This window comes from Eptatretus burgeri, chromosome 3 (assembly GCF_056783735.1).
Source record: "Eptatretus burgeri isolate ZD-2024b chromosome 3, Ebu_testis_v1, whole genome shotgun sequence".
Lineage (NCBI taxonomy): Eukaryota > Metazoa > Chordata > Myxini > Myxiniformes > Myxinidae > Eptatretus > Eptatretus burgeri.
This window is the reverse complement of record NC_140963.1, coordinates 19,551,497-19,570,684: the sequence shown is the minus strand read 5'-3', so window position 1 is coordinate 19,570,684 and position 19,188 is coordinate 19,551,497. Positions and strand designations below refer to the sequence as shown.

At 41.9% G+C, this 19,188-nt stretch overlaps 1 protein-coding gene across 9 annotated transcripts in view; it reads left to right on the top strand.

Annotated features, from left to right (window-relative positions):
- Positions 1–19,188, top strand: part of LOC147029496 (uncharacterized) — a 313,146-nt gene that overhangs the window by 277,004 nt on the left and 16,954 nt on the right. For 3 of the 9 annotated variants that reach the window (XM_085871980.1, XM_085871972.1, XM_085871971.1), the window contains 4 exons: positions 4,677–4,742; positions 14,374–14,554; positions 14,798–14,845; positions 15,753–15,875. In XM_085871980.1, coding sequence (XP_085728106.1) covers positions 4,677–4,742; positions 14,374–14,554; positions 14,798–14,845; positions 15,753–15,875 — 418 coding nt within the window. The remainder of the gene's footprint in view (positions 1–4,676; positions 4,743–14,373; positions 14,555–14,797; positions 14,846–15,752; positions 15,876–19,188) is intronic. The other 6 variants (XM_085871974.1, XM_085871973.1, XM_085871976.1 and 3 more) reach the window with 3 other exon arrangements.

Genomic DNA, 19,188 nt, shown 5'->3' with positions numbered 1-19,188 from the left:
CTACCGAGCCTCCACACCCTCGACGGAACTCGTACGAAACAAGCCGCTTAGCGTGCTCGTTCCGTGTGCGATTCCGAGCGGTTTAATTGCCGAGAACCATCGGTCCGAATGTCCCCTTACGGCGGCACAACGGCCTTGCTAATCTTCCCCAGCATGCGACATGCTCAGTCAATAAAAGAAGGAACGCGGACGAGCTGAAAACATTTAACAATTGGGGTTTATTTATACTGCAATGGGGGAAATGAAGGGAGCACATAAAGCAGAGCTATACCGAATATAAGAAATGCAATGCAATTACAGTATATACAGCACACAAAGCACTTAACAGTTTTCTACTTGTTAGACGGGCCCACGGACACACACATACCCAAGAAATGGTGGCTGATGCCTTTAATACGGATTTCAGCTCGGAGGGACAGATGAGCTGAAGCCCAGGACCTATCTGGGACCTCTCCACCTCGTGTGGTCTTCCAGCTGTTCGGACCGGGCACCAGCGAGGGCGAGCTGGTTCAAACCGCCGCGAGCCGCGATCCTTTCCGAGCTCTAGAGGATCCCCTCGCGCTCCGGAACACGTGCTGGTGAGACGATGCGCCGATCCTTCCCGAAGATGCGTCGCTTCCCCGAAGAACCACCGACCAAGATGAGGCCAAGGAGTCGCACCAAGCCAGGAACCAAGCAGAGACCACGAAGAGCTCCACGAACCGAGAAGAGCCAGCCGAACCAGACCACGAATCGGAGCAAAAACCGAACCAGCACCAGAACAACCCACTCGAGTCAAGCAGAGGGTCTCCTTCTTATCCCACTCAGCCCTGCCTCGCTTCCGGCGTGACTCATTCGCCCTCGTGCGCCGCCCCCCGCAACCGTGGGTGGGGGCTGTTTACCTTGCTTCCTGCCGGACCCGCGCCAACCGTCATTCCTGTTTACGCTGTTGAATCTCGTGACGGGAGGGTTCTTCTTCTTCTTCTTTGCGGAGGGTCGTTCTTCTTTGTTGTTGTTCTGATTGAACCCTAACTATTAAAATAGATCACAGTGCATTTACATAGATTAACCCATTGAACAATGGAAGGCGAACTATCTATAGAACACGTACTTACCGAGATAACTGAGCAAAAGGACCTGAATGTTGAGTGTGATCAATTTCTAAATTCGTAACAATATTCCAGCCATGATTGATTGAATTGATATTCTCATCCAAAAAATCTTAAACTTCATTTATCTGATCTATGATCTGATGTGAGTGAAGAATTAAATATATGATGTGCATGACCCCAAGAAGCTATGTGACATAATAGTTATATTGGCCATAATCTGGTAGTGCGTTTAGTTGACGTTGATATTTTTGTTCAGAATGAATGAGCGATGCAAGACTATGCACACTCTACGAGTGCCGTTCTAGTTTGTTCAAGAGAAATATGGTGTCGAGTTTGTTGCACTTTCAGTTGGCCTTCATCTGACGCGCAACGTTCACTAAACCATTCATTCATTCATTCATGTACCATGCATGCTGTATGCAGATTCTGTATGTAGGTTCTGCCAAACTACTTTATTTGGCAAGGGTTACAATCCTGGATTGGTCACCACTTTGATGCGACATACTCGAAAGAGTGCAGAAATTTCACCTTTTTTCCAGGGTGCTGTCAATAATTCGACAACGCTTCATGAAGTGGACCATTAAATCTTTACCATCCACTAACTAATATCAGCATCTTGAACACATCCAGTTTACATCGATCCGAATGATGGCACGCACGTTCTTTTTTTATTTTTTTTTATCGCTCTGAATGTGAAACACCAAGATGACGGTTCATAGCTGGGCCGTGATTCAAATCCAGGCTCTAGCTCTGTTGTGTGTGTGTGTGTGTGTGTGTGTGTGTGTGTGTGTGTGTGTGTGTGTGTGTGTGTGTGTGTGTGTGTGTGTGTGTGTGTGTGTGTGTGTGTGTGTGTGTGTGTATACCAAAAAAATTCAATTGCATGCACATTTTAAAACTTTTTTTTTCATGAAACTTTGGAAACACAATCAACATTGGAGGACATATAAAATACGTAATGATTTTTTTTTTTTTTTTACAATTTGATTCCCGGTTTATGTGCCAACGGGTGGGGACTTAGCAGCACAAGGGTCATTTTTCTTCATTTTGTTTCATTTTGCTTTATTGAGAACTTCAAGCACTGAACAAGGCAGTCTGAAGACTGATATTTGTTAAGTTTATAATAATAATAAAACAGTTTTACAAATGTAAATATACATTGAAAGAATAATAATCACATAAAATTGTATAATCATATGTGTATTTATGCATTAAAATAAATGTATAGAATGAAAATGCAAAAATGGAGACATTTCAAATTTCAACAAAAGGTGTCCAAGCTCAGAGTCCCCACAGCTCAAAGCTCACTTACCCAGGGCACACGGAGCATTGGCATCAGTGACGTGATCACCTGCACCATGTCTGCAAATGTCGAGCAGGATCTATGAACACCCAGGGTACACAGAGCGAGCACTGCTGCAGTGCGTGCGCCCAGGCCTCGCAAACAGGCCGCAGGAACAGACCTGCAGATGCAGAGCAGCAGGAACTACTGGCCCAGAACCTGGGACCATGTGCCCCTGCACATCAACACGTGACAAAGTGTGATCCCGCTCCAGCTTCCGGAGCACTTAATTCGTCCCAACGGCGAGCTCAATCCGAGTGCTGCCGCGTGAACTACACCTGCTCGGCAGCTCTTCCCCATGGGCCTCGGTCGTCATACCGGCATCCTCCCTCCATGACCACACCCGACTCCACCACTCCCATGGGTCAGACCGGTCCCGACACAGTGATGCCACAGTCAGGACCACATTCAACAGATCGGTCACAGCCTCGGCAATAAACCTGGAGAGACTCTGGCCACGTGGCTTGGAACGGCTCATCAAGTGAGATGCGTGCCCGGTCAAAACAGAAGATTTGTTTTTTTTTAACTCAAAATTTGATATTGTCATTCCTACCTTTTGTCATCTTTCAACTTAATTTTGCTTTCGCTTGGACGCGTTGGGATTTGCCATGGCACACCATCGACTTCGCTCTAATTCTAGTTTGTCTTTTGCACTGGTTCATGACAATTGGAGCAATCACTATAAATTGTTGATGGACAGTTCAACTCGTTAAAATAAAAACAGATGGGGGGTGGCAAGTTGTGGAAAGAAAGGAAGAAATGATGACAAAGCAAACTTTATTTTAGTTTTTTTTTTAATCAAATGTTAATTTTCCTGTTTTGACCCTGTGATGCTAAGTCCCCCACCCTCTGTGGCATGGACTTGGGGTCGAATCCAAAATATCGTGACGTATTTAATGTGGACCCCCCCCGCCCAATGTTGATTACTTCCACCGTTTCATTTTAAAATGTGCACATTGTTGCATTTTTAAAAAAGTTTTTGACCTAGTCCCATGGGGGCAGGGCCAAAATGATACAACTCTTGGCACATCCTTGCCATGTGGTCATCATAACTACCAAGTTACATGAATCTAAGCACAACCATTTAGGAGGAGATAGCGTGATGGACGGAGGGACGAATGGACAGACAGACGAAGGTGATTACATTATCCCTCGTTTTTTTTTTTGTTTTTTTTTCAAAAAGCTTGGGGATAATGAGCCACTAGGAAAAGGTTTTCATGAAATGTGATTGGAATTTTAGCATGATGAGCTCTGCCTTATTTTGAATTTTTTTTTTTTTTCAACCTTTTTAAATATGTAAATTCTGTATTTTGTTGTCCAGAAACATTAATCCTCTGACAACTTGAAAAAAAATTTGGGGGGGGGGGTTATTTCTCTGAAATAAGCTCTTAGAGTGGGTCTCTATGTCCGTCTGTCCGTACGTAATTAACATTTGACTAAAACATCTTCTCACAAACTACCTGACTGATATGGACCAAATGTTGTGCAATGCATCAGGCCAGCAAGATCTCATAGGGTTGTATTCCTCATCAGGTTGCGTCCACTGCAAGTGGGGTGAAAGAGGAGTTTTGCCCAAAATATTGGTATTTTATTCAAAAATCTTCTCAGAAACCGGCAGACAGATCCAGACCAAACAAGCCACGAGGCATCGGAGCCATGCCCTAACCTTAAGTTGTGCTCCTCGTGGCCATAGTTTTACAGTAGCCATGGGTCTCCTCCCAGAATTCCTCATTTTCATGAAACACCTGAGCAATACAGACAAAATTTGGTATGATACATCAGAACAGTGAGGGTTTCGTGGGGTTGTGCTCCATATCCAGATCCGCCTCCTATTAGAGGCTGAAATGGGGGGGGGGGGGGAGGGTTGCTTCAAATTCAGGAAATTTATTTTATAATCTTCTCGGAAACCGACGGCCAGATGCAGAACAAACTTTTCATGAAACATTAGGACCATGCCATTTCCTTAAGTTGTGCTTCCCATGACCCGTACCACTTCAGGAAGGGGGTCTTGGCCCTTTCCCCCGAATCCCTCATTTTTCACCCTGCTCATTGTGGAAATAATCATCAGTCCCCCACAGGGCTATGTTTTGATTGGGTATTGTTTCAAAATGCTGCTGTATACAATCGGAGTTGCACAGCAGAACTGATTTACAACATGCGACGGTACATCTCTAATTTAACTCTTGTTGCTAATGTAAAAATGTCTTTGTATTATACCAAAAGTAACTGATCTCATCCTTAAACAGAGCACAGCTAAGAAATCCAAGTCGGCGAAGTGTAAACAAGGAATCCCGAAGCTCCACACATGGCAGGTATGTGAGGTTGGTGTGTGTGCATGTATGTGATTCCTCTGAAGGGTATCAAAATGCATGAAGTACCCAATATAAGTAAAATATATTGAAAAGTTTGAAGACAAATATAATGCTTGTGTTTTTTTTTTTTTTACGACATATATGGACCAAGTAACAATAATCACATTAATATATTAAGAGTGACGAAGCCTGGTGTTGGCTTAGTGGTTAGGATGGTGGCTTGGGATCCAAGGGTCCTGAGTTCAAGCCCCGTTGGCTGCTGAATTAACACCAGGGGGTTGACTCAGCCTGTCATCCTTCCGAGGTCGGCGAAATGAGTACCAGTGTACTGGTCCCGGTGTATGCCCCGGTTAGAATAGGTATACCATATCCCTGTGTGTCGTAAGAGGCGACCAGGGTTGACGTCAGGAAGGGCATCCGGCCATAAAACATTTCCTCAAGAAAAAGCCTAACCCCTGCACAGCAGGGAAAAATGGCTGTAAAAACGGTAATTTATATTAAGAGTGACAAATAAGTTTAAGGATGACAAAACTTGCGGAGACCTTTTCTATTTTATGAATGAAGCTACTTCTTCACGTTATTGTTTTATTAAAAATTTATCTACTCGTTATTTCACAAAAAATATAAAAGACAGAATAAAGTATTTATATGTGGAAATCCTGGGAAAACTTCAAAAATTATTGTACAGTACCGTAATTGTTTTTTTTTTTTTTTAATAAAGAAAAATAATGTTGAAAACTGAATATAATTGGAAACTGAAAACAACTTCACCAGTATTGAAATGAATAATGAGATCTTTCCTCCTCCGACGATGAAAGATTTATTCAGGATAACGCAATCGACCTCGTTCCTTATTGTTGAAAATATTAATGTTGATTTTGACGGCAATTTCAAATGTATACAAATAGAATGTTATCTCCAAGATACTCCCCTGTTTATTTTTGTATAACTGTCTGCAAAGATGCTTCAATTTGTCCCCTGTATGACCAGTGAGGTTTAGATTTTGTAACGCTTGTTAAAGCTCAAGAAAAAAATCTTTACAGAAGCGAAGCACATAGAAGAACAAGGTAGAACTCATCGCGGGGCAAACGTCAAAGGAATGAATGAACAGGAAAAGAGGGGAGGTAACTGAGAAACTCATAAGTATAATTGGTTGAGTAAGAAGGATTAATAGGGATAATAACGTTCATGAGTCAGAATTGTGGATGACAGGAGGGTGGTGCACTGCTTGCTTGAACTCCGGAGGGAAGAATGAGATAGGGACTGCCTTTAGAAAGGTGTGCAGCCATCTTGAATTTTGGAAGTTCAACCAAGAGGGGGTTACTTCAAGAACATGTGCATCCTGGAATTGCTTGGGAGGGTCAGATGACAGTGCAGAGGGAGCAATGGAAGGGAAGAGGCAGTAGAAAACATAAACCACCGACCTGGCTGTGATATGAGGGCAGCAGAACTTCCACCCAGGCTTTTCAGCAGCAGGTGGTGAGGGAACCGCCCTTTTTAGGGCGCGGTGATGTTCATGCCGGAGAAGTACTGTCGACCCACAATACTGCAGCTGATCAATACAACAAGCTAGATCAATGTCATCGAGCAGCTTGCCCATAAGAACCGGGCCCTCGTCGTCGTCCTCCTCCAAGAGACCCACTGCATCTCTGCAGATAAGCTAGTCTTTCCACACTATGCACGAGCAGGGTCTACTAAAAGCAGGGAGCACGGCATTGCCACGTTTGTCCACGAGAGCCTGAGCTGGACTCTCGTCAGTCAATCTCTGGCTGATGCCGAGATTGAGTGGGTGTGCGTGGACGTTGCAAACTATAACATCATCAACGTCTACAAGCCCCCACCCTCACGGATATCCCCATTGTCTTTACCCACGTTCCCCTCCCCCAGTCTCTACGCTGGCGATTTTAATTGCCAGCATGTTGACTGTGGATATAACACCATTAGCAACGACTGAGAGTGTCTGGCTGTCTGAGCAGTAAACAACAACCTTGCCGTCCTTTACAATCCGAAGGACATAGCCAGTTTCCTCTCCGGACGCTGGGGAACGGGGACGAACCCCGATCTGGCCTTCACGAGTGCCGACCCTGACAGCCCACTACCTGACAGACGTGTGCTTGAGATGTTTCCGCGGTCCCAACATCGACCCTCACTTATCACTGCTCCTAAGCTCGTGGCACCTGTCCCAAGCGCACCGGTGAAGCGATGGAACTTCAGACAGGCCGACTGGAATCGCAACAGCCTCCTTACAAACAAATCCATCACGGGTCTACCACCACCCGATACCATCAATATGGACGAGGCCTACCAGGACTTCTGCAATGCCATAACATCTGCGGTGAAGAAAGCAATCCCATGCGGCCGCCGAAACAACTATACGCCGTGCTGGGATTCTGAGTGCGAGACCCTCTACCGCTCCTTCCTTTGTGCCCCACTGGGCACCGCTTCCAATGTAGCTACCACCAATCTACTAGCGTGGCTTGACCAAAGGAAGCTTGAGCAGTGGACCAAAGCCGTCAACACCATCGACTTCTCGCACTCCAGCCGCAAAGCATGGATTATCATTAACAACCTCACTGGCCGGTCAGCACGATCCCCTCACCAGTGCCCCATTTCTGCTAACACCATTGCGACCCAGCTGGTGAAGAATGGGGTGTACGAAGCGAGGGACCGCAAGTCATCTCGACTTGTGGCCAAAGAGGTGTCTGACCTCTGGAGGGCGGAAACACCAGACGGCGAAAGTATCTCCAATGACTTCACCCCGGATGAGCTCGCCACCGCCCTCCAACTACTGAAGCCACACAAGTCTCCGGGCCCCAATCACATCTGCCCGGAACTTGTACTCCATGCTGGCTCTGCATTGAAGTCCTGGCTACGCGAATTCCTCTCTTCCTGCTTGCACCACCTCAAAATCCTCAAAATCTGGAGAAGAGCCCTAGTATTCGCGATCCCCAAGCCTCATAAGCCACCAGGTGACCCGAAGAGTTATCGCCCGATATCTCTCCTTTGTGTCCCCTTCAAAATCCTCGAGCGTCTTATCTATTCCCACGTCAAACCAATTATAGATCCGCTTCTCTCTTGGGAGCAAGCTGGTTTTCGGCGTGGGAAATCTACCGTAGATCAGGTCACTCTTATGACCCAAGACATCGAGGACTGCTTTGAGGCTAAAAAGAAGGCCGGTGCTGTGTTCCTTGATCTCACAGCCGCCTATGACACTGTATGGCACTGCGGCCTCACCTGCAAGCTTCTTCACCTGCTCCCAGACAGGCACATGGTCCGTATGATCATGGAACTTGTCTACAACCGAAGCTTCACCCTCACCACCGGTAGCGGAGAGTGAAGCAGGTTACGACGCCTTAAGAACGGCGTCCCACAGGGATCGGTCCTGGCCCCCCTCCTCTTCAATATCTACACCCACGACCTGCCGAACACGGTCTCCGCAAAGTACACTTATGCGGACGACCTGGCGATCGTATACCCGGCAAGGAAGTGGGAAACACTAGAGGGGACTCTGAGCCAGGACATGTCTACTTTATCCGCATACCTCCAGAAATGGATATTGAAGCTCAGCGAAACCAAAACAGCGTCTGCAGTTTTCCATTTGAACAACAGGGAAGCAAAACCTGAGCTAAACGTCAACATCAATAGAAGACCCATGTCCTTCTGCCCTGAGCCAAAATATCTTGGGGTAACATTGGACAGGTCGCTCACGTACCGCCGACACCTGGAGTCACTACGCAAGAAGCTAACATCCCGCGCCGCGTTGCTAAGACGACTGGTGGGCTCCAGCTGGGGTGCGGGTGCTGTCACGTTACGTACAGCAGCCTTAGCCCTGGTCTACTCCATTGCCGAGTACTGTGCGCCCGTCTGGTGCCGCAGTGCTCATTCCCACCAGATCGACACCGCCATCAACGGCGCCTTGCGTACTGTGACCAAATGCCTGCGTCCCAAACCAATGGACAACCTTTGCATCCTCGCAGGCATCCAACCCGCTGAGCTTCGCCGTGAATAAGCCACTCTGTCACTCGCCGGGCATTGGAGCCAAATCATTTGCTCCATCTCAAGCTCTCTATTTCATCAAATGAGCAGCCCTGGCGACTGAATTCGAGACACCCATTTGTGCCTGCCGCACAGTCGTTGCTGAAAAAGATCAACGACCTTAACATCAGTGCGGATCACAACTGGAGTGTGGAATGGCGGACGAACTCCACCAGACTCCGTGCTTTCATTCCCGGCGTCAGTTCCCATACCACCGGAATGCCCTTGCCAAGACTGGCCAAGTACGACTAAACCGTCTACGTACTGGCGTCGGATGATTCCGCTCAAATATGCACAGATGGGATTGCTTGAATGAGTTTTCCTTATTTATTTATATGCACAGTCCATTTATCGGACTAGAGGGTAATCGTTTTCAGCTCAGCAGAGAGATGCAGCTGCTCTCTGTCGAGCAGAGTGATGGGGGTACTCCATGACACAATGTGGACTCATCTGCAAAAGGGAAGATAGGGATTTCCAGACCATCGGAGAGGACCTTAATATGGATGTGGAACAACACTGAGCCCAAAACGCGACCTGGATATGGGAGAGGGTTCCATTGCTGTAACTCATTGATTGCATGAGTGGAGAAAGTTAGAAATCCAGGAATGAAGGCAACACCACAAGCTGAGCAGAGGTTAGCAAGCAAAACAGGATTCCAGACTGTAATGCCTGAGATACACTGCTGCACATATCTTTCGATTTTCTTTTAATTTTTTTATTGTTTTGTTTTTTTTTGTATTTTTCTACTCTGATGCATAAGGAAAGTAAAACTTTGTGTTCAATCCAAATCACCTTTATGAAAAAAAAAGTTGATCTTGTTCAAATTACTAAATGTATACACACTCTACCTTGAGGTAAATTTATAGTAAGTCTGTCCACCATTTTGCTTCAAAACTATTTTTATTCTTCCAAGGAAACTTTCAAATAATTATGTTATAAACTTTTGTAGAATGGTGTTCCACGCTTCTTCCAAGACCTTCCAAAGATCATCTACATTGCTAGGATTGTTTTTTTTTTTTTGTTTGTTTGTTTTTAACACTTTTTCTTTGTCCAAATCATCGTTCCACAGAGCTGGGGGAGGAGAGAGAAGCATCTTGTGGGATGAAGAATTCTGTTAAAAAGATATCCAATCTATCAGCAGCTGTCTGGATTGAGAGGTCTGTTTGATGCAGAGCCATTGGATGTTTGAGGTCCACACAGTTATGGACAGAGGAGGAGATGCTTTTTGGCAGGGTGCAAGATTGTGTCAAGGAGTTAGGAGAGGAGGCAGGGCAGGTGGGATGTTGAGGGGGGGGGGGTAGGACACCTTGGAGGGTATAGGATTGTGGGGAAGCTGGGAGGGGGCAGGGTGCAGAGGAAGCTGAAAGGTGGTGGGGCAAGGGAGGAGCTGATTGGGAGTTTGTCAATGGGGTGGAGTGAGGGAGGAGATGGGAAAGGGTAGGGTGATTGAGAAGATGGAAAGTGGTGGGTGGAGAAGGAAAATATTAGGGGTAGAGGAGGGAATGCCTGAAAAGGGGCAGGGGAGAAGGAAGATGGGAAGGGTGGGAATAGGTGGATGTAGAAACAGGACATGAAGTGGAGAGATGCTGAAGAGGGGGTGGGGTTATAAGGATGCAGGCATGTAGCAGATGTAATGGAGGGTACTGACATGGGTGGGGATTGATACTGTTGACGGACATGGAGGGAAATTTATTGTTACTTGCGAAACAACCTCTGCAAACTGAACGCCTCAACATTCCTATTCTGGATATATGGAGACAGACATAATGGGAAATGACTGGTTCTTGAAGGCACTGTAGGTACAGGAGGTCAGGATGATGGACCAAGCATTTAGGAGTACAGGTTTGTGAAACAAGCCTTGTGAAGAAGAAGAGGAAAATATTGTGATGAAGAACACCACCTGGGCTGTTTCTTACGAACAAACAAGGAAAGTGAATCATTTTAAAATGTTAAGAGCTTTTAAAGGAAGAAGTGTTTCATTCAATGAAGGTTTGGCGTTATTGAGCAAAGGAAGGGATAAAGAATGAAGTAAGGAAGAAAAGTTCAGGCAGATTGAATTTATGATAAAAAAAATTTAAAAAGTTAAAAAATAAAATCCAAAAATAAGTTAGTTGAGGAAACTGAAAGGACAAAACTTTGGAAAAGGGAAGCACAACGAGGCATGCAGCATCAGAGCAGAAACAGAATCTGCGCACCAACTAGCTGAGGCAAGGGCGAGTCGGCCAGACAATCCAATGAACACAAATTCAACAATACAGTACAACACAATAATGTCTGGTTTAACATGGAAAATGTTAAACCGTACATTATTGTGTTGTCGATTTCCCGCTTTTTAAATGCTTTGCCCAATGACTAATGGTGCTCACATCAATGGTAGTCGCATGTACACATTCTTTAAATGTCTGAATATCCACTGGAGGATCTTCTTCCACAAGTAAGAAATTTAATAACTGTTCTCTACTTTGAACACACATCCAGCCTGGCAGCCAATTTGAAAGCACAATGTGATGTCACCTGACCGATCACAGTGCCGCTCAACTTAAAATTGGCGAGAGATACAAACCTTTTATAGTTATCTTGCATAGCTTTCCCATGATACCTTGGTTATAAACTGAAAAATAAGAGGCGTTACTTTCGTACCGACCCTCGTAAATGTATAGTATTTCACCACCTGGTGGAAGCTGATTTTGTACAATTCATCTGTTCTGTAAAATTTAATTTGTATATTTCTGTATTTGTTTATATATGCTTCAAAAACTACCAAACCAAATCCAACCAAAACTTGCATATTGCCAAAGGGTATTCCAAGTATGGTTTCTGTCTGAGGAACATATCTGGGGAATGGAGTTCAAGGTGGGGGGAAGACCCCAATTCTCTCTGCACAAATGTGTATCGTATAGTGCCACCTGGTGGTAGCACCACCAACAACTTGGTCTTTCAAGTCATTATTTTATACAAAGAAAGTTGAAACGACTTGATACAATGCATTATTTTGATGTTTAAATCTGGGGGAGAATGATTGGAAATTTTCAAAATGCTTCATTTCATTCATTTTAAGCAGAGGTTTAACCAAACCGTCCAACGCTGAGCTTCTCAGCGAAGCGGAAGTGATATTTGTTTGTTGTACAATATGCTGTCTTTTGTTTAAACCAGTCAGCAAAGTGGCAGGTAAAAATGCTTCGTAAATCATAAAAGTGGGGGAATAAACCCATCCGTAAGAATGGGTTCTTTGCTCGTCATACATAATTTTTAATATCTAAATAAAAGATAAATATTTTAAAAATTGAGCAAACAACTGGAGTATATATAAATCAAAGTAACCTTTTAAAAAAACATATCTAAAACGATGTGTAATTAACACGGCTACAATTCAAACTGCAGGGCACTCGGAAGAGCGCATACCTCCGCCACGTAATGCCTGATCCACAAAAACATATTGAGGCCCAATACATTTTTGAAATATCATGCTATATTTCGTTTTTGCCCTGTCTCTCAATGGTGAAGAATCACTTTAAAAAAATTAAACAAATCTCGCATCCAGATCCAGATTCAGATCTTCACCAAAATTGAATCAATTCTTCCTTGTCACACACCCAACATGTCTACCAAGTTTCATCCGAATCCGTCCACAACTTTTTGAGATATCGTGCTGTATATAATTTTTGGCCCGATCTCTTGTTGGTGACGAATCGCTTAAAAATTATAGTTGGATCCGGATCTTCATCAAAATCTAACCAGTTCGTCCTTGTCACACACCGAACCTGTCCACAAAATTTCATCCGGATCCATGCACAACTTTTTGAGATATGCTGCACACAAATGGAAACAGACAGACAAACAGACAGAAAGGGGTGAAAACATAACCTCCTTCACCTTCGGTGGCGGAGGTAATAATAGCTGTTGGAATTTCTGTGTTGCTTGCCAAAGCACAGCTGACAACCCAAAATGAAAATGGCTCGCTTTAATTAAAAAATAACAAAATGGACACAATAAATATTCATGGAGATTAGATGAGCGGTGAATTTCTATCTTTTCTAATCCCTTGATTTGCTGGTTTAAAGGCAGTGGGTGCTTTGACAGGGGCAATTTCAGCAGTGGTAACAACGGCTAATGTTGTTACTGCTGCCCAGTACGAGTTGGAAAGACCGAAGAGATAGGAAAACAATTCGTTGGATGCAGTGGAATTGTAAATTTTGCTCAAAAGCTTGAAAATCTCAAAAAGGTATACAGCAAGAATGCTAGTTGGAGATGTTTCCTGCTTTTGCACAAGCTGGTGTTAAATTCACAAAAAGAGGTAATTCATTTTAAAAAGGTTATTTATTAAATTATTTTGATTCATCAATGGTTTAAATAATTTGAAAAGAATATAACATCTCATACAGAGAACTTGAAAAATATTGAGTATTGAAAATGTATTTATTTATCTGAGAGATGATTTATATAAGTTATTTAAACAAAGATACAAAAATATTATGACTTTATAAGATAATAGTGGGAATGGTTCTCATTGGGTCTGAATATAAAAATTGAGTTGATCTATTAAAACATTGCATACCTGTCTGTCCAAATCCAAGCATCTGTTTCTTATTAAACAGAAAGAACTTTTTTTTTCAACTATGATGTTCGAATACATTTATAAATTGAGTTTTTGACTTTGAGTCTGCCTTTTACTTTTGTATGCTGGTTATTGGGTCATTGTGTACACGTGTCAGCGTAAGGGGAGTTACCTATCAAAATCATAAGTCTGCCTTTTTCCCAACGGCATGTGGAGATGCTGACAATGTAATAAACCTCCTTGTACTGTGTTTGTCTATGTGTGAAGTTGATAAAAAATTCAGTTATTCTCAGTTTTTCTTTTTTATTATTACATGATCTATTTTGTGAACCATTTTGATGATGAAAATGATGAGTATTTTGCTTGAACCTATTAAATAACATTGGGGCAAAGTCATTTTATTAACTCCTTTTTACGACCAAAAAAATATTTGTTTTTTGTTTTTCTTGAGAAGGGTAAATAAATGATTGTAACTGAAAAAATCAATTCATGGATATAATCCTTTAACCCTTTCGAGGACCACAAGCACCTTGAAAGTAATTTTCAGATACAAGTTGAATTTTATTAGTTTGGCTAACTTTAATTTTTTTTATTGAAATTAAAGAGTATGTACCATGAAAAATGCATGTTTTTCGAATAAAAATACAAACAAAAGAAAAATGATGAAAACTACAAAAGCTCTTACCCAATGTTGACTACAATGTTTGCCAATGTACAAACATAAAGTACAGTAATCTAAAATTGCAGGGAAAAATAAGAGATACACTGAAGTTTCGGGACATATGTGCCCCTTGGTCCTTTAATGGTTAAAGGAGGAGGATTTCATGAGGACTCATGAGATTAATTTTAACATTTCATATAAATTAGGGTTTGGTGTTCACTTAAATTGACACAAAATATTGGGTGAGTCATACCAACATTATCATACTACTCCCACTACAAAGAACACAAGCTGAGTTGACCCTTAATTATCACTTCATAAAGTTTAGCAGCTAAAGGCCATGCACATAATGGGAGTTCTATTTTATTTCCATTCTACAGCCCCCGGGTTTCTCAAGAGATTCAAGATGCAGAGGGCAGTAATGGTCCAGCCCAGCCTCCATCTCAGCTTCTGTCCTCTTCTTGTATGCCCTTCTTCTTCAATCGTAAAAGCTCTTTGTCATCTACAAGCTCCAATGATCCTCCTTCACTCAACACAAGCCCTGAGAAGCGGCGCAGTAAGGTGCGTCAATGATGGAGACACATAGGTTCCCTTTTATGCAATCTGAGTCATAAGTCAGCTTGGTTGTTGTGTTCTTCTTCTGCAAACTAATTACCAATATCATCTGTCTCCTTCTTAACTTTGAGGCTTTGCTGGGTGCAATTTTCTTTCCTCCTGCTACTGTTGTAATACTATCTGCCTTTGCTGCTGGCTTTCCTGTCTGAAATCTTTCTAACACAGCATCTTTTCTTCCTCTTTTACCAGGCCGCGATGTCTTGGCCATCTGTATTTAGTCGCTCTTCACTTGAAATGGTACGCTTGAGTTTTAATATTAATTCATTCGTGAACTCTTCCTGCTGGTAATATATTTTTTCTTTTTTATTTATTAATTATGCAAGTCTGAACTATACTTTATCCAAAAAAACCGCCAAAAAAACACCAATAACATGCAATAATTTTATTGGAAGAACTATTGAGAATTGGGCCTTGGTATTGTCATCACAGCTCACCTTCTATGGAACAAAGCCGTTAATATTAAAGCCTCAAAAAGGTTTGTTTCTTTGCGTGCCCTTTTTAGTATGTTGATGTTAATCTACGGGCAATCGGAGCTCACTATGCTTTCAGGTTTTATTGTAATTCGCCTTGACATCATGGCAGCAGATTGGGAAACCCAATTAGGAAATTACTTATGCTTGGGAAGCATTTTGTAAAATGTTAATTGGGGGTGGGGAGAGTGGGTTCTTGTGAGTGTGGTTTGAGGACTTGAACATTGTCCATCACTTTGATGATGATGATTTAATTGAGTTGGAATATAAACTGTCTGCTGTTGTTCTTCCCCAAATAGACATGCTTTCAAACCATGATATCATCAAGGCCATGAACTATCACAACATTTGGTAGTAAAATAACAAAAAGTAGTATTAGGGGATGCATGGTCTTCCTTAAAAATTGAAGCACTTTATTTGTCTAATTAGTATTGATTATCCTCTAGTATAGCACATTAAATTTTGCTAATTAGTTCATGCCACTTAGAATCTCCTTTTCCTTTGATTAAACCTTGCTTACCTTTCCCTTTTCCTTACTTTTTGTTCTTCTCGTCTTGATCTTTTAAACCAATGCTTCCCACCATCTTTCGATCTCTGCCACCTTATCGGCCTCTTCCTTTTTTGCCTTGTACCTTGCTTCTCTGGACTTTCGTGCCACCTGCTTATGTGTGAAGCACTTTGGGGGTGGGCAGAGTGATGCTAGTCCAACCTCTGGCAGCATGGCTCACAGCATTGGTCCCGCCAGCGAGATAGGGACGAGGGCACATTCTTCATCACCCCGCCTCGGTGCACACGAGGTGACCCACCTTATTTCGATGTCCATCATGTTTCTACTTGCTCTTTTGCTTTGCTTGCCTGTTGTTGTGCACTTTTCTGTGGAGCCATTCATTCTCGTTTTTCTGCATGACGTGGTGTTGAAACGTGTGAAGCACAAAACAGTCCAAATTGCTTGAGTGAGTTTTCCTGATTTATTTATTTATTTATTTTCTTCCAAAATACGATTTAATTGCTCATTCAGATTACACTCGCCACTGCTATCTGCTATCTGCATCATCCTTTTGAAGCCAATATTATATTACTTGCTTTAAAAACAATTTAAACATGGAATTTCTTGATGTCTTCTATGAAAGGTAGATTATGTTGGCTACCTGTCCACTGTCTGATTTAACATGTGGCTCTGTTTTGGTGCTAAATACTTCAATTTTATGAGTTCTTTGTAGTCAGAAGCAACATTGAGACTTTATAGTTGGAGGAGCAATGCTAATATGATCTATTAACATGGCAGTGTGCTTTTGATTTATTTATTTATTTCAACAATAAGATAAATTACAACTACCTTTCATTGCTTCTCTTGGTCTGTAAAACTTTGTGGGAGCCTTTTACTTATTTTTGTTTTCACACCGTTTATTGTTCCATAAATGCAACTGTCATAGTCGTTTAAAAACAGTCGTACAGTCGGTCGGGGAACGCTTTTCACCTAAATCTTTCACAAACTGGCTGGCCAGACCTGACATTTGACTGAGGGTGGTAGTAATATGGAATTTTCAATTTGTTCATGGTGCTGGTGATAACTCACACACTCTTTGTAATAGACACCTTGGGATCCCTAATGTCTACCAACTGATGCTAACAGACGGGACACCAATTTTAATGTCCATATGAAGATCTTTGCAATGTAATGCCCTGCATTACGAAACACCGACCCTACAGTTGGTAGTCTGGCCAAGAATTCAACCCATGTTGCAATGCCAATGGTAAGAAAGCTCACTCTATGCCGTCCCGTCAGACCAATGACAGCAATACATTGCAGTGATGTAATTCATTAGTTTCCATGAATAATGTAAGTGAAGCAGCTATGGTGCATATGTGTTATTATTTTTAATTGAAAATTTCACAAAGCTTACTGCTTTATTTTAAAATGTCCATGCAAAATGTCTTTGTGTTACAATATCTAGCATTTCACATTGGTGCCATCGTTTCCCCTTGTATAAAAAAGAAGATAACATTTGATTTGATGGTCAATTGATAATACTGAAACACTTGTTTTCAAAATTTGGTTCAAAGCTATTTTGTGAAGACTAACTTGTACCTCTACTACCACATTATAGTCCAAATCAACATCTTGATTAAAAAAAAACCTCCATGTTACATTGTTTTCATTCCACTAGAGGAAAACTGTTTGTGTTTTATCCTTTAGATGTTTCTTTTCAATGTCTGTTTTGGAAATTCCTTCAAATCTTTAGCATAATGAAATAGCCTACATTCGGGATGATGGGATAATTACCCTCGCTAGAGGAGAGGGTATTGCATTTGGGTCTGTCCATTTGTTACTTTTGAAAATCGAAGGTTTTTGAAGCATATTGGTTGGTTGCGTGCGTTATTCTGTCTTTGTTTGTCTGTCTGTGAACCACCTGCAGGTCACAATTTTAAACCAGTCTTCACGCAACTTCATCACCTGGTAGTTTCTCATAAACCAGAAGCCTTGTTTTTGAGGTTAAAATGTCCACATAGGCCAAATGTAAACAACTGTCAAATTTCTGAAATCCTCAATTTTCATCCTATTGACTTGAAATTTGAACAGGATTTGCATATCAGGTTACTAAATTTAACAACCAATTGTTTTTGCAGTCACCATTGGCCAAAGGTCAACAATTTAGGTGAGATTTCTAAAATGCTCAATTTTCATCCGATTGACTTGAAATTTGAAGAGGATTTGCATAATCGTGCAAACTGTATTCAACCACCAACTATTTTAAGGTCAAATTTGTTTTATGGATTTTGCAAATATCGTGCGCTGCACGACGTCTCTCTTCTTTGTTACTTGCAAGATCAAAGATTTTTTTCAAGTATATTGGTCCGTCAATTTTGTTATTCTGTCTTTGTTTGGTTGTTTGTTTGTCTGTTTATCGCCGACAGGTCACAATTCAAAGCCAATCGTCATGAAACTTTACTAAGTTGTAGAGGTAGTCTCAACTGAGAAGCTTCTTGATTTTGAGGTCAAAGGTCAAAAGTCACCTCACAGCCAAACTTCTAAAATAAATTTTTATCTGAAAAATTGTCGATTTCTCTTTCCTGTTTATTTTTGTAGTTATTTTGTGAACTCATTATTAACATTGACTTCATAAATTAATGAATCTATCTCATGAGAGTTTGGTCAAAATTCTAAATTAACCACTCCCTAACCCCAAAAGAGCTGGCAGTACAGCTTAACCTAGAGGTATGCACACTTTCCTTTAAGCTGTCTAGCCGGGGTTTGAATCCCGATCCAGCGACAGTGTCATCCCGGTGTTTCATAGGCAGGGTGATCCATCAGTGTGTGCCGTCCCTCGGGATAGACGGTAAACTTGGTTTTCCTATCTTTCGGCATTAGTTGGTGGACGTTAAAGATCCCACTGTGTCCTCCGTGAAGAGCAGGCGAAGCTATCCCTGGCACCATGATCAAATTCCAAATTCCTGCCCTAACTACTGCTGGGAAGGCAATGGCAAACCACCCAGTGTAACCCTTTCTCAAGAAGCTGCTTCGGTGGTTTTGATGCTCCGTGAAGAGGATGATACATAAGAAAGAGAACCCTAATTGAACCATATATTCTGAAATTGTATAAATTACTTGGTATAGACTATTTATATGATTCATCTTCCTGGAATATTTTCTTTCTTGCACAAATATTTTTTAAATGTATACAATTTGTTATTTTGGTGCAATGGAATGTATTTTAGATTCCATAACATGTAGTGCTGTGGTCGAGTGTAAAAATATTGTTGGTATGGAGTTGTGGCACAACCTGATGTGGTCAATGTTGCCTTTTTCTGTTTTTCTTTGCAGATGCTTGTAAATATATGCATCATTTGATTCAACTACCTGCATTTTATTCAATAATTGTTTGATGATTGAAGTGAACATGCAAGAAGGGAATGCTTTTCTTCTTTGTGGAGCTTTAAATACAAATCACTTTCTTAATTTATATGTCATTTGTCTGAACTTGGCAAAATATATTTTAAAAATTGAGAGTACTGCCTATTTCAATGTTGTGCTTTGGCTGTATTGCACAATATTTTAAAATCATGGATTGCATTGCTTTTAGGTTAACAGTTTACAATAACTGTTTATTC